This window comes from Loxodonta africana, chromosome 5 (assembly GCF_030014295.1).
Source record: "Loxodonta africana isolate mLoxAfr1 chromosome 5, mLoxAfr1.hap2, whole genome shotgun sequence".
Lineage (NCBI taxonomy): Eukaryota > Metazoa > Chordata > Mammalia > Proboscidea > Elephantidae > Loxodonta > Loxodonta africana.
The window spans coordinates 75,780,661-75,795,345 of NC_087346.1; the positions used below are offsets into that span (position 1 = coordinate 75,780,661).

At 40.0% G+C, this 14,685-nt stretch overlaps 1 protein-coding gene across 7 annotated transcripts in view; it reads right to left on the reverse strand.

Annotated features, from left to right (window-relative positions):
- ANXA3 (annexin A3) overlaps window positions 1–14,685 on the reverse strand; it is a 133,096-nt gene that overhangs the window by 93,858 nt on the left and 24,553 nt on the right. For all 7 annotated transcript variants that reach the window (XR_010322065.1, XR_010322064.1, XR_010322062.1 and 4 more), the window contains exons 3-6: window positions 13,166–13,253; window positions 10,402–10,496; window positions 6,616–6,729; window positions 3,409–3,499 (exon numbers count right to left, since the gene is read on the reverse strand). Coding sequence is in view for 2 of the 7 variants with exons in the window: in XM_064285668.1 (XP_064141738.1) it covers window positions 3,409–3,499; window positions 6,616–6,729; window positions 10,402–10,496; window positions 13,166–13,253 (388 nt within the window). In the remaining 5 variants the exon portion in view is untranslated. The remainder of the gene's footprint in view (window positions 1–3,408; window positions 3,500–6,615; window positions 6,730–10,401; window positions 10,497–13,165; window positions 13,254–14,685) is intronic.

A 14,685-nucleotide genomic window follows, 5' to 3' on the forward strand; every position in this document is an offset into this window, starting at 1 on the left:
GCCACCATGGCCACTTTGTTCATGAGCCCACTGGGCAATGACAGGGAGTAGCTGGGGAAAGAGGATTATGGTTTCCACAGAACACATCATCCTATCCACTTGATTGTTAAACTCATCCTCTACTGAGGTCACCTTTTGGTGAACATTCACATGAGACACAAATATCTTCACTTTTTTGGCCCATTCAGAGAGGTCTATCCAACATACCTCTTCTCCATAAATCCTTGTCTCCAATTTTCCAACTATGTTCCTTCCAAGTCCTTGACCATCGAGACAAACCATTGGCCACAGCCCATGAATCAGTATACAATTGCACATCTGGCCATTTCTCGTTCCAAGCAAAATGAACAACCAGATGCACTGCTTGAAGGTCTGACCATTGGGAGGACTTCCCTTCACTACTGTCCTTCAGGGAGGTTCCAGAAAGGGGCTGTAGTGCTGTCACTGTCCACTTTCGAGAGGTGCCTGCATATCATGCAGAATCATCTGTAAAGCAGGCATGAGTTTTCTCTTCTTTAGTCAACAGGTCATAAGGAACTCCTCACGAGGCCATAGGTACAGACTGGGAAATGGAAGGTGATGTCACAGGAGTGGAGACCATGGGCATTGGGCCACTTCTTCATGCAACTTACTTGTGCCTTCAGGTTCTGTTTGGGCCTGATCTCATATATACCACTTCCATTTAATGATGGAGTGCTGCTGTGCACGTCCAAATTTATGACTCCGTGGGTCTGACAAGAGACAACTGCTGGATCCAGAACAAGCCAACAACATTTGCAAGGTGACCAGGAAGGAAGTAGGCAGCTGAAGGAGGAGAGATGAAGGCTGAGGGGGAGGTGTGCCGCCACATGCCCTATCCCGCTGATACCACTCAGCAGGTTCCATCATGATGGTGCTCACATATCAAATTTCAACAGGGAAGTGATCACAACATTATACAACTGCCAAAACACTGAGAATCATGGCCCAGCCAAGTTGACACACAATGTTAATGGTCACATGTGTTCAAAGCAAAGAACAACACAGTGACTCCTGATGGCAAACCTGACAAAACCAGAATAATCCGTGAAAAAGAAATTCAAACCCGTGGGAATAGTGGCATGGCTTGTGCCAAATTCTGAAGCAATTTTCCTGGTAAGGCCATTGGATACAGAATCCAGATGATGCTGTACCCCTCAATGATTTAAACTTATTGAAAAGTAAATAAATACAACCATGCATTTAAAAAAAAAAAAAACAGAAGCAGAGAAGGAAGGAAACAAACTTACTGTAATGGAAGACATCAGCACAAGGAGTGATGGATGCCTGATGCTGAGGAATGACAAGATAACTGGGCCCCCAGGGTAGCACTTTGTCCTGAAATTTCTATGAAACTTGGCTATACATGTTTGAGACTATTTTCTTCTTTACTGCTTTGTGTATCATTAATCCCTATTAAGCAAGGCAACCTAGATGCAATTCTATTCCCTATAGCCTTAAAGAGCTTAACTCATGCAGTAATGGGGGTCTCTGGTAACTTTGAGCTATTATCATTTGTCATTTTTGCTGAACAATTGTCCCTAAATGTTAGGACTTTTGTATGATTCTTAAGACCTCAAACTTTAGTGAAGATATTAATTCAATAAATACTTATATTTATTCCACCCCTTTTTTTCACCACACACTCTGTTTTAGGCACTACGGATACAAAAAATAAAAAACCCGAACTCACTGAGTTTGATTCCTACTCCCAGCAACCCTATAGGGCAGAGCAGAACTGCCCCTCAGGGTTTCCAAGGAGTGACTGGTGAATTAGAATTGTCAGCCTTTTGGTGAGCAGCCACACTCTTCATCACTGCACCCCTTGGGCTCCAATAGGTATACAGCAGTGAACAAATGAGATAACAATCCCCACCCTCACAGAGGTTACGTCCTTGGGTTGCTTATACACAAATTCTGGACTCCAGGGAGCCATCATGAGGCATGTCTATGTATGGTGGAAGCAACTTTCCTAAGAAATACCAGGAAATAACAAGCCACCTAGAGATATGGCCCCTGGCTCTGATAATTTTTTATGTTTAAATTTTGTATAACTGGGGAAACCAGATACTTCTAAATATCTACAATGTATCCACCTGTGCCTATTATCAAGCAATTGTTGCATCAACTGAAAATTCACCCGTCTATATCTTGCTTCATGATGCTAGTATTAGAATTCTGCAAATTAAATTTCTCAGCATGTTACATTCTACCAATAGGGGGAACTAGAGGAAGGCTGGAAGGCAGGTGAAGGGAAGAAGGACATGCTCTAAACTGCCTGCTTGCTATTTGTATCAAGTGTCAGCCCAGCACCTTGACAGTGGTAGTTGGTTCTAGACTCTAGCTTCTTCTGGCATTCCTAGAACAAACCACTTCACATCTCATGGAGGCACCTGCACCAGCTGGATGAAGCCCTTTTCTCAGAGGTCTGAAATCCAGCTACTCAAGGCCTCTCCTCTGAGCTTCCGAAGTACCAACGCCAGGTAGGTGATACCCCTCCTCTGAGATTCTTGTTTCTAATAAACCCGAACTCTTCCCTTTGTTGCCCTAGCCCTCAGGGTCCTACCTCTGTGTTATTCCTATGTTCCCTTTTTGCCTCTTCAGTCCTCTAAAAAGTGTTTAAGCAATTCCCTGTATTAAATTCTCTCTGCTAAAATAACTAGCGCACTTTCTGTTTTCCGGACTAAATCCTGACTAATACATCAACAATAAAATCTTCTCTATCAATCACTGAGGTATTTACCATCTAGTGGGAACTGTCCAATATAACTTCTCTAGCACCCATCTAGGCACCTGCATACACCAGGCTTGAAACTCTTCCCACTGCCGAAGCTCCAAAGCAACCCCCCCGCCCCCACAAACACAAACATAAAACACCATGTTTCACTCAAAGTAGCTGCAGAGTGTTACAGGAGGCTTTGTAATTCTTACACAGCTAACAAACTATTAGGGCTCTGGCTAATTCTGTCCAATCTTCATGCTCACCACATCCTCTAAATGGCTCATCTAGTTTCCCACACTGAAAATCAAGTCTAAGCTTACTGGTTTTTAACATATAATAATAATATACTATGATTTGAGTCTCCCACATTTGATGAAAATGGTTGATTCAATTAAACAGTGATTGCTGAGAGCGAAATCCACTGCAGTGGTAATATCATAAATGTAAGGCATTAATACCATTGTTATGTAGCACTTTCTATCTTAGACCATATTCAAATCTTCTCTGAAAATCCACAGTCTTTAGCCCATTTCAGAATGTATCCGCTTCCTGTAAGTCCTGCCTCCTCAAAAAGCCTTGTGAAAAAGATATTGGTGGGCTTCTCGGAAAAGCAACATTGGCTCAGATATGTGTGAACATTGCTGTATATAAGCAGAAAATAAGACTACCTGTAGAGTAGGCTTGGGCGATCTCCTTCATCTGCCTGCCTGTCCTGGTGGTTAGAATTTCAATCAATGCATCTTCATTTGTTCCAGCTCCCTAAAAAAGGAAAAGGAAATCTAATTTTTAGAACACTTAAAAAATTTAATTTCATTCAATTCAGTCCTAACAGCTTACTTAATATCATTTTTAACAAGTTTTGAAGACACTAATATAAAGTCCCATGCTCTAAAATAGTTTTCTAATTTTCTGTATTATTTTAGTATTAAAATAACATGAATTGCAAAATGGTACAGCCACTGTAGAAAAACAGTTTGGCAGTTTCTCAAAAAGTTAATCATAGAATTACCACATGATCCAACAATTCTACTACCAGGTATATACCCAATAGACCTGAAAGCAGTGACTCAGACATATGAACAATGTTCACTGCAGCACTATCCATAATAGCTAAAAGGTAGAAACAACCTAACACCTCATGGGATTTGGTTCCTTGGTTTGAAGGTTTAAGGTCATGGTTTCATGGGAGGTCCCAGTTAATTGGCTGAATAATGTGTTTAGTGCTTCTGTTCAACCTCCCAGTTCACTGTGTAGTGCCTGGGGTCTTAAATGCTTGTAAGTGGCCATCCAAGGCACAATTGGTCTCTTTGCCTGGAACAACACAGGAAGAGGGGGAATCAGGAATAGGAAAAGGAAATGGATGTGTGGCTAATTGCCTCCATAAAAAACTGCCTCCTTTGCCATGAGACCAGAAAAACTGGATGATGCCTAGCTACTATTACTGAACATCTTGATTAAAGATTCCATAGAAAAATCCTGATAATACGGGGAAAATGAAGAACAGAATTTAAAAATTCATGGTCTCTAGACTTTCTGGAGCCATGGTAGATAGATAAACTGGGTAGATAAAATGCTGAAACTATTGCCCTGAGATGATCTTTAAAACTTAAACCAAAAATATCCCCTGAAGTCTTCTTAAAACCAAACAATAGTTTAGCTCAGTTAGTAAAGAATGTCTGCCTTGAGCATTAGTCTCTTTTAAGGTCTATCTATATGGGTCAAATTAACAACAACTACTAGAAAGACTAGATAAGAACCTTAGGGGGCAGTGAGTTTATGTTAATGAGGGAGGAATAACTCACAACTCAGAAAAGGAGGGTTAGAACAGTTGCAAAACTCAAAGAATGAAATCAGTGTCACTGAATTGTACATGCAGAAACTGTTGAATTGGTGTATGTTCTGCTGTGTATATTCTCAACAACAAAAAAAACCCAAAATCATTTAAAAAAAATGAAAACAACCTAAATATCCAACAACATGTAAATGGATAAACAAAATATGATATATATATATATATATATACACAATGGAGTATTACTCAGTCATAAAGAGAAATGAAGTTCTGATATATGCTACAACATGGATGAGTCTTGAAAACATAATGCTGAGTGAATTAAGTCAGTTACAAAAGGACAAACATCGTGTGATCCCACTTAAATGAAACAAGTCAATGTACGGGGACCAAAGCTTATTAGTGGTTACCAGGGATGTGAGAGAGGAGGAAAGGGGGAGTTATTTCTTACGGGGGCACTGAGTTTCTGTTAATGGTGGTGGCTGCATGATGAACGTAATCAATGTCACTAAATTGTACATGTAAAAATTACTGAATTGGCAAATGTTTTGTTACGTATATTTTTACCAAAATTTTTAAAAAATGGTATAAACTCTCTGGGGTTAATTGACATAATAATTTTCAGGAAAAATTTCCGCTCAAGTGTCACAATAAATTGAATAATTTTTCAAAAAAATAGTATAAAGAAAAAAATTATGTCATTCAAGGCTAGAAATGATAGTCTAGTAGTATTAACTCTACTGAGCGTTCCAACAAACCACTATATTCTAAAAGGGTTCTACAGTTCTTCTGAATTTTACTGTTATACCACTGCACTGGTTTAGTCAGCAGTGTGTCATTCTCTTGACATAGGGAGATTTTCAAAGACTTAATAATGTATATTTTTGGGCCCAGCTGACTTGGAGACAAGTTACCCACTTCACTCCAGGCCCTGTTCCAGGGACAGAGGCTATAGAACAAGACTGATGAGGTTTCCTGCTATCATGGAGGTACCTTTTAGTCGGACAAAAATAAACAAGATAATTTTAAATAATAAAAAGTGCAATTAAGAAAATAAAACTGAGCGCGAACTGATAGAAAATGTCTGGGAGAAATGCATTCCAGAGAGAAAGAACATAACATATAAAGACCCCAAGGTATCTTAGAATGTTCAAGGATCAGAGAAGGTCAGTGTAGCTGTATACTGAAGATGGGGGGAAGAGGGTATTTAAAAAGTCACAGAGGTAGGCAAGAGTCTGTGTTGGGTGACAAAGGCCATGATAAAGAGTTTGGATTTTAAGAGTTCAAAGCCACTGGAGATTTATGCAGGTGAACACCATAATCTGATTTACATGTAGTAAAAATAATTTTCGCTATTCTGTGAAGAACAGATTCCAAACCAAAAAACCCAAACCCACTGCCGTCGAGTCGATTCCAACTCATAGTGACTCTATAGGACAGAGTAGAACTGCCCTGTAGAGTTTCCAAGGAGCACCTGGTGGATTCGAACTGCCAACCTTTTGGTTAGCAGCCGCAGCACTTAACCACTACTCCACCAGGCTTTCCAAAGAAGAATAGATTAGAGGTGGGCAAAAATGGAGGCAAAGAGACCAGTTAGGAAGCTATTGAAATAGCCCAGTTGAAAGATTAGGGTGGTTGGCCTAGGGTGGCAGCAATGGATTTTGAGAGAAATGAACACATTTGGGATAGATTCTGGAAGTGGAGCTAATAGACTTACTGAGATTTTAAGGATAAGGGAAAGCAAGAGGTCAAGGAAAATACTTAAGTTTTTGGACTAAGCGGTGGGGTTGATGATGCCATGTATTTTTAATGACAACAAACTAGAAATTTGGATTCTACATGGCAAAAAGCAAACAAACAAAACAAAGATATGACAGGATCCCTTTGTCCCAGGAAGATCTGGACTCAAAGTTCCACGACTGATCCCTATTTCAGAGTCATTCCAATTGGAAAGCACAGAATCCAAAATGCCAACTGTGTCCTCCATATTTACAACCATATCTAAGTGTGTACTGGAAGAAAGTAACTGTTTTTGAAGACACAGTCAAATCCTGGGCAGAAAAGGCTTATATAGGGCTCATACCTTCATGGATTTTTGTAGCTGCTTCGCATCAAACACTGCCGGTGGAGTCACAAGGGCCACCATGGCACGCTTAAAGTTGCCAGAGAGATCACCCTTCAAGTCATCTTTCAACTCCTAAAAAAAAAGTTCCAAAGAGGAAAATATGAAATACTTTTCATTTCTTTCTCTAAGGTCACCTAGTGAAAGATGAACATATGAATCAAGATCAAATGAAAACATGCCCATCTGCTGGGAATAAACAGAAATGTCAAAGATATCTCTATGGGTATTAATCTGTATTTTATGATTATCTCCAAAATGTTCTGTTTTATAAAAGGCTTTTTGCAGGAAAGCCAATTGTTGTTGTTGTTGTTACTGTTGTCAAGTTGACCCCTGACTCATGGCAACCCCAAGTATAAGGGAACAAAGGCTGTATGGTCTAGTGCCATCGCCATGATCAACTGTAGATAGGATCATTGTGATCCATAGAATTATCATTGGCTGATGCTCAGAAGTAGATCACCAGGCTTTTCTTCCTAGTCCATCTTAGTCTAGAAGCTCCAGAATTGTGTGTTAATATCCACATCCTATGTACTCAGTGCTCTCAAGACTTGGGTTAGGGTGTGGGAGGAGGAGGAGGAGGCCTCATTAATGCACATCTAGCTTCGATGGTAGGTGCCCTATTCCTGGGTACCTTCCTTCTCACTGACTGCCAAAAGCTCAGGAATAAAAAGGGAAGGGAGGATATTAGTTGGTCACTAGCCTTTGGTGAGAGCTTGGAACTAGGGGGAATTGGGAGCAGTTTTCTAGCAAGAGCAGTAAGGGAATCCCTAAGGGTAGCAATGGGGTGAACATTACTTATTGATATTGCACTTTAGCACTGTTTTCACACAGTACATAAACTAGTCTAGCTCCCCTGCTTAAAGACAGGCAACATGGTTTCTGTCTTCAATTGTCAAAGGAATGTTATGGAATGCTTTTTGCCCCCTAACCTGCTCCTGAAACAGAGACTGGCAGCCTTCCAGATTGCTACACCGATGTAGGTACAGATCAACACTTACCACATTCATGGGGTAGCACAGCAGGGGCATGGCCCTGCAGAAACAAATCGAATGCAGCAAAGTGTCCCTAGCTCTGCTTCCATCAGCACAGGGCATATTCTTTTCTAAATGCTGAATTCCACTACCCTCTGTCCTCAACCCAAGACTTTCCAACTGAACTTAATTTCACAAGCTCTCATTGTATCTCACTGTGAGAAATGGTTATTTTCCTTAGCCTTCATTCTTCCTCCATATTCTGGAAATGCTGAATGGTCAGTGGATCATTCATGTTCCCTATACACAAATGTGCTGCCTTGGCCAGAAGCTTGGCAATTAATTTAATTCAACAAATATTTACTGGAAACCTGCTCTGTGCCAGTGGGCATTTAAAGGTGAGGTAGACACAATCCTTACCCCTAGGACACTATGCCCTAATGGGAAAAACAGATATAACCAAAGACAAAATTTCAATAGACTATGTTAAGTGTATGATAGAAGGAACATAGAGAAGGGTAGCTTAATGGAGTCTGGGGGTAAGGAGAACACTTTCAGGAGACGATACCTGAGCTGCCTAAGGGTAGTCACTGGATGCTTTCATCTCTCACCTCGACCACCCAATAGTCTGACTGGTCTTTGCTTCTACCCCTTCCCCTCTGCAGATCATTAGCCACAGCTGCCAAAGTAATCTTTTAGAGATATAAACGGGATTTTTATTATTCCCCTGCTTATAAGCCTCCAATGGTTCCCTATTATCCTTAGAATAAAATCTAAACTCTGTACCAAGACCCCAAGGCCCAGCATGTTCTAAACCTCTCTTCAACTTCATGTCCTCCCTCTGCTCCCTTTCACTCTCTACACTCCGTCATATTGGAATTCCTTCTGTTTCTCAAATATTCTGAGCTTGTTCCTGCCTCAGGGTTGTTGCATTTGCTGTACCTTCTACCTGAAATGCCTTAGTATTATTCAGTCTTAGCTGACAGGAAGGTAACAGCCCCTCATAGTCACATTTTTTCCCCACCCTAATAGAGCCATTCTCTATCATGTCACCGTATTTTTATTTTTTTCATAGCACTTAGCAGTAACTTTATTTTATTTACTTGTTTATTATATTTCTAATAGAACGTTAGCTCCATGAAAAAAGGAAATGTCTGTTTTCATACCATGGCGCCCCAGTGTCTAGGACACCTCCTGACATTGTTGTTGTTGGATGCCCTCAAGCCAATTTCAACTCATAGTGACCTTATATGACAGAGTAGAACTGCCCCATACAGTTGCCTAGCCTATAATTTTTATGGGAGCAGATTGCCAGGTCTTTCCTCGTATGGAGCCACTGGTGCGTTTGGACAGCTGACATTTCAGTTAGCAGTTGACTGCTTAATCACTGTGCCACCAGGGCTCCTGACTCTGTAACACCCAACAAATATGTGTTGAACAAATAAATTGTGTGTGTGGCAAGGACCAAATCTAACTCGTTCTTATATAGTTACTTTCTTGTACTTAATGAATTCCAATTTGTTGAATGAATTAAACTTATACAAACATTTTAAAGTTAGAAGAAAAATTAAAGATCATTTAAGATAGAGTTTGTTAGCCATGGCATTGTTTACATTTAGGGCCAGATACCTCTTTGTTGTCGGGGGGGTTGTCCCATTCTAAAAATGGCATGGGGGCAGTGTCTGATCTACTCTAACTTCACAAGGGGGAAGGAGAATTAAGATCAACAGCCCAAGGCTGATTCCTACGAGATGGAGGTCAGACATGCCTCCTTTCTCTGCCATCTTTACCAATTCTGACACCAACCGTCCCTCCCACAGTGTTCTCTACTCCCCAGCTGGGTTCTATAATTCATTGCAATGGCCACACAGAACTCACAGGCAATACTCATATTGGAGTTTATTAGGGAAGTAACAGGTTACAATTCAGGTTCAGGTACACTCAGGATATAGCTCTTCCATCAGGACAGCTTCTTCCCAGCCAAGCTCACAGGCATGCCTCTCTGTCCCTCCTCAGGCAAGTGTTAACAAAGCTCTTTTGGCTCTACCAATAAGTGCCCAAAGGCACTCATCTTTCTTGCTCCATGGCCTGGGAAGCCCACCACGCTGCCTCCTGTCATCATTTCTCTGCCACTGCTTCTTGAGCTCTCTCTCTCACTCTCTATATCATCTGGTTCCAAGAGCTTCTCAGCACAGGGACCCCAGGTTCAAAGGATGCTGTCTGCTCCTGGATGTTCTTCCTTGGTAGTGGTGGAATCCTGTCTCTCCCACCTCTGGGATGGCTCACCTCAAGCCCAGTGGGATGGCAAAACTGACCAATCCCTTTGGTAGGGCACAATTACCCTATCTGCACAGTCTCACCTAATCACTGGGATGGGAGTTAGAAGACCACGGTGAGATAGGCCGCAAAAAAGCAATCCATCGCACCACACCTATGCATTATAAAATGTTTAGCAGTGTCCCTGGCCTAGATGCCAAAAGCACCCTTTTCCACAAATGTCCCCTGGGGAGGAAAATCACCCCCAATTTAGAAGCAATGATCTAAGGCAACCTTCCTTATTTTACAGGTGAAGAAACTGAAGCCCCAAAATTTCAAGTAACATGCCTAAGGTCTTTCAGCTAGTTAAGGGCAGAACCAAGACACAGATTCCAGGCTGTTGACTGCATATATAGGGTACTTTCTATTACACTAGGTTTGGACATAATCACGTGGGAGCACCTCTGGTACATGAGTGATTGTCTCTTTACTGGTCATTACGTTAATCAAAGCGTACCTTTCCATATGCTGCTTGATATTCCTTAACAATCAGCTGCCGCTGTGTGTTCGACCTCTCTGTCAGAATGCTGATGAGCACTTTCTCATCAGTTCCTAAATGAAATAAAAATCATTTTATTCACTATCAACCCAAAGATGCTCAACAACTGTCAAAGAAAAGAAAAATGACGAATGGGCTGAAACAGATGAAGAAAATAAGGCATTTTAATTTTAATTTCCAAGTTCTTACCAGGTTGGACTGTTTGTTTTGGTGATTTTTTTTTTTTTTTGCTTGCCTCTTGAAAGGGAAAATTAACTTTATTTGGATAGTTTCAGGAGAAGAAAATCATTGCCTAAATATTGCCATCTGTAGATCACAGAGAAGGTATAACATGAAGAATGTACTGCTTTTTTCACCCTTAAAAGGTTTAGTTACTGTCTTACCACCTTGTATCTCTCTTAACTCCGTACTTGTAATCAAAACATTTTTTCCTTTAGAGAAAAGAAAGACATTTATTGAGAACCGACCATGTACCAGACACCTTTTTATTCAGTATTGAAAGGATGAACTTCAATAAATAGCACTGGGGCAATTAACTATTCATATGGGATAAAATAAAATTAGCTACTTTAAATACCATTGACAAATACGAGCTCCAGTCAGATTAAAGATCTCAATGTGAAAAATAAAATTTTAAAACTTTGGTAATATAATAATAAAAAAAAAAAACCAAACCCACTGCCGTCAAGTCATTCCAACTCATAGCGACCCTATAGGACAGAGTAGAACTGGCCCCACAGAGTTTCCAAGGAGCGCCTGGTGGATTCAAACTGCTGACCTTTTTTGGTTAGCAGCCGTAGCACTAACAACTACATCACTAGGGTTGGTAATAAAACAGAGGAAAATTATCTATGACCATATTATGAAAAAGGATTTCTAAAACAAGATATAATGAGCATAAGTCATATAGAAAAATACTGGTAAACTTGATTTCACTGAAATTTAAAACTTCTGCGCAATGAAAGGGAAACCCTGGTGGCGTACTGGTTAAGTGCTATGGCTGGTAACTAAAAGGTCAGCAGTTTAAATCCACCAGGTGCTCCTTGGAAACTCTATGGGGCAGTTCTACTCTGTCCTATAGTGTCGCTATGAGTCAGAATCAACTCTATGGCAAAGGGTTTGGTTTTTCTTGGTTTATGCAATGAAAGATGTTTTAACCAATGTTAGAAGAAAGTTACAAAGTGGCAGAAGATATCTTCATAGCTTTTATTTTTTTAAAAAAAAGGATTTATATCAAGAATTTATTTTAAAACACACACACAGAGGGAAAAAAAAAAAAAAACCCTTGCCAATCATAAAGAAAAAGACAGCTCACCTAAAAAATGGGTAAAAAATATGAAGAAGGAATTCACAAAAGGGGAAGCAAACAAGGAAAGATGGTTGCCCTCATCAGTAACGGGCAGTGGTGGAGAGTGGAGAAGAGGTAAGAAACTAACGCAGGTGTAAGATGAACTACAATTTTAGATCCACTAAATTGGGAAAGGAACCCTGGGGGCTCAATGGTTAAGAGGCTGGCTGCTACCATAAGATCAGCAGTTCAAATTCACCAGTTGCTCCTCGGAAACCCTATGCGGCAGTTCTACTCTGTCCTATAGGATCACTATGAGTCAGAAGTGACTCAACGGCAACAGATTTTTATTTTTATTTTTTAATTGGAAACATTGAATAGTATGACCACAGCAAGTATTGGTAAAAATACAGAGCAAGAGGAAGGCTCACACATTGCTTGTAGGAGTGTTAATTTATACACTTATTTTATAAAGCAGATTGGCAAAATTTACAGTTAATTTGAAAATACGCATCCCCTTCAACCTAAAAATTCCAATTCTTATTGTAGTCTAGAGCAATGCTAGCAAATGAGCACAAGGAGACATAAGCAGGAATATTCATTGCAGTATTTTTATACTGTAATAGAAAACTGTTGCAGGCAATTTAAATTTCCCATCAATATTCCCACTTTACGATATAGTGATGTAATAGACTATTATGCGTTAAACTTAATGAGCCGGAGCTAAACATCTAAACATGGATAAATATCAAAAACATAACGTTAAGTTTTGGAAAAAGCAAGTTGCAAGAGAATGTATATGGCTGATTTCCCTTTACATTATTTGGAGCCATGCAAAACAGTATGTACATACATATGTAGTTGTGGTATAAAATGTTTCATAGGAATAATAAACTCTAATTTAGGATTGTGTTATTTCTAGGGAATAGGGTGGCAGAGGGATCTAGGAAGAGTAGACAGGGACTTTCAGCTCTATCTGTAATGATTTCATTATTATTATCATTGGTAGTAGCAGTGGGGTGGTAGTTTTCAATATTAAGTAAATATAGCAAATACTAGGATTTAATAAAACTGGGTTGTCTATACTTTTCCTCATTATTTCACAATTTTTTAAAAATGTGAAAACTTTTCTAGTTTGGGCAAACTGAACTAGGCACTTTTGGACTATACGTTTCCAGATTTACCTGAACATTAAGCAAGGAATTGTGAAGTAGTTGTTAGTTGTCGTTGAGCTGACTCTGATTCAGGATGATCCCGTGTGCAGAGTAAAACTGCTCCATAGGGTTTTCAAGGCTATGACCTTTCAGAAGCAGATGGCCAGGCCTGTCTTCTGAGTCACCGTTGGGTAGGTTCAAACCACCAACCTTTTGGCTAGTAGTGGAGTGCTTAACCATCTGCGCCACTCAGATGGTTGAAGTGTAAAGTATAACTCACCAATTCCTCTGATTGCCTTGTGAATAGCTTCAGCATCCGCTGATGGGCTAAAACCTGGATAATCTCTAATTGTCCCTCGATGTCCAACCTAGAAGGAAACATTTTAAAGTTCCACCAGTTCAGAATGATGTCTTTGTTTGTATTACATATGCAGAGTCAACATATGACAAACCTGTAATTTGCATACCTTGTTCAGGAGTCTCCTCTCCTGGACATGCTGGCTGCGTAACATCTTTGTGGCTGTTAGCTGCCATCAACTTTGTTCCTGACTTATGGTGACCCCGTGCACATTGGAACAAAACTCTGCCCAGTATTGTGCCACTGGTACTGTGCCATCCCCAAGACAAGCTGTGGATCAAACTACTATGATCATGGAGTTTTCACTGGTTGATTTTCAGAAGTAGAGCACCAGACCTTTCTTCCTAGTTCATTTTAGTCTGGAAACTCCACTGAAACCTGTTGAGCATCACAGCAAACCACAGGCATCCAATGACAGACAGGTGGTGGCTGTGCTTGAGGTACATTGGCCAGGAATTGAACCTGGGTCTCCCTCATGTAAAGTGAGAATTCTACCATTAAACCACTAATGCCTCATAGCATGACATCTACCACACATGTAATGAAGACTCTCATTTTTTTTTCCCTTTTGTGTAACAAATCACAAATAAAAAACATTGGTTCTCTAGAGCAATAAAATGTGTTAACTCTGGTGAGTCTGAAGAATATTTGTTTTAAAGTGGCATCTGCATAAAAGCAACAGAAAGCTAAGATTTTCTACATCCTTTTTGTATTCAAGTGATGCTCTAAAGCTCTTTACTGCATCTTATACAGAAGTAGTAGTGGTTTATACACTTCAAGATGTTTTAATTAATATTGACCACTGTCCTTGGGGAACCTTACACTAAAGACTCCATAAATGAAAACCCTATTAGGATTGTCTTTCCTAAGCTTTGTTTAATGGATGTGCGACTGTGGCTGATAAATTCTCTTCTGAAGCTCCACTGACATCACAGATCTCAGGAGCAGCATGGACATGAAAAATACCATGCTACTAATACTAAACACATAAAACAGAAACATGGCAGTAAGCTGGGAAAAACCATCCTATTGAAGGAATAAAAGATTTTAAAACTGCTTAAGAGGGTATAGAACAAGAGCCATAAACACTATCAGAAAAAGCAAAGCAAACATGTACTTAAAAGGTATTTCACAAAACCAATAGCCAACATTCTTCTCAATGGAGAAAGAGTGAGAGCCTTCCCCTTGAGAACGGGAACAAGACAAGGATGGCCATCATCACTACTCTTATGCAACATTGTACTGGCAGTCCTGGCCAGAGCAATAAGGCAAGAAAGGTAAATAAAGTATATCTAAATTGGAGAGAAAAAAGTAAAACTATATTTATAAATGACATGATCCCATACATAGAAAATCCTAGCAATTCCCTAAGAAACCTACTGGATTTAATAGAAGAATTCAGCAAAGTGGCAGGGTACGAGATCAACACACAAAAATCAATT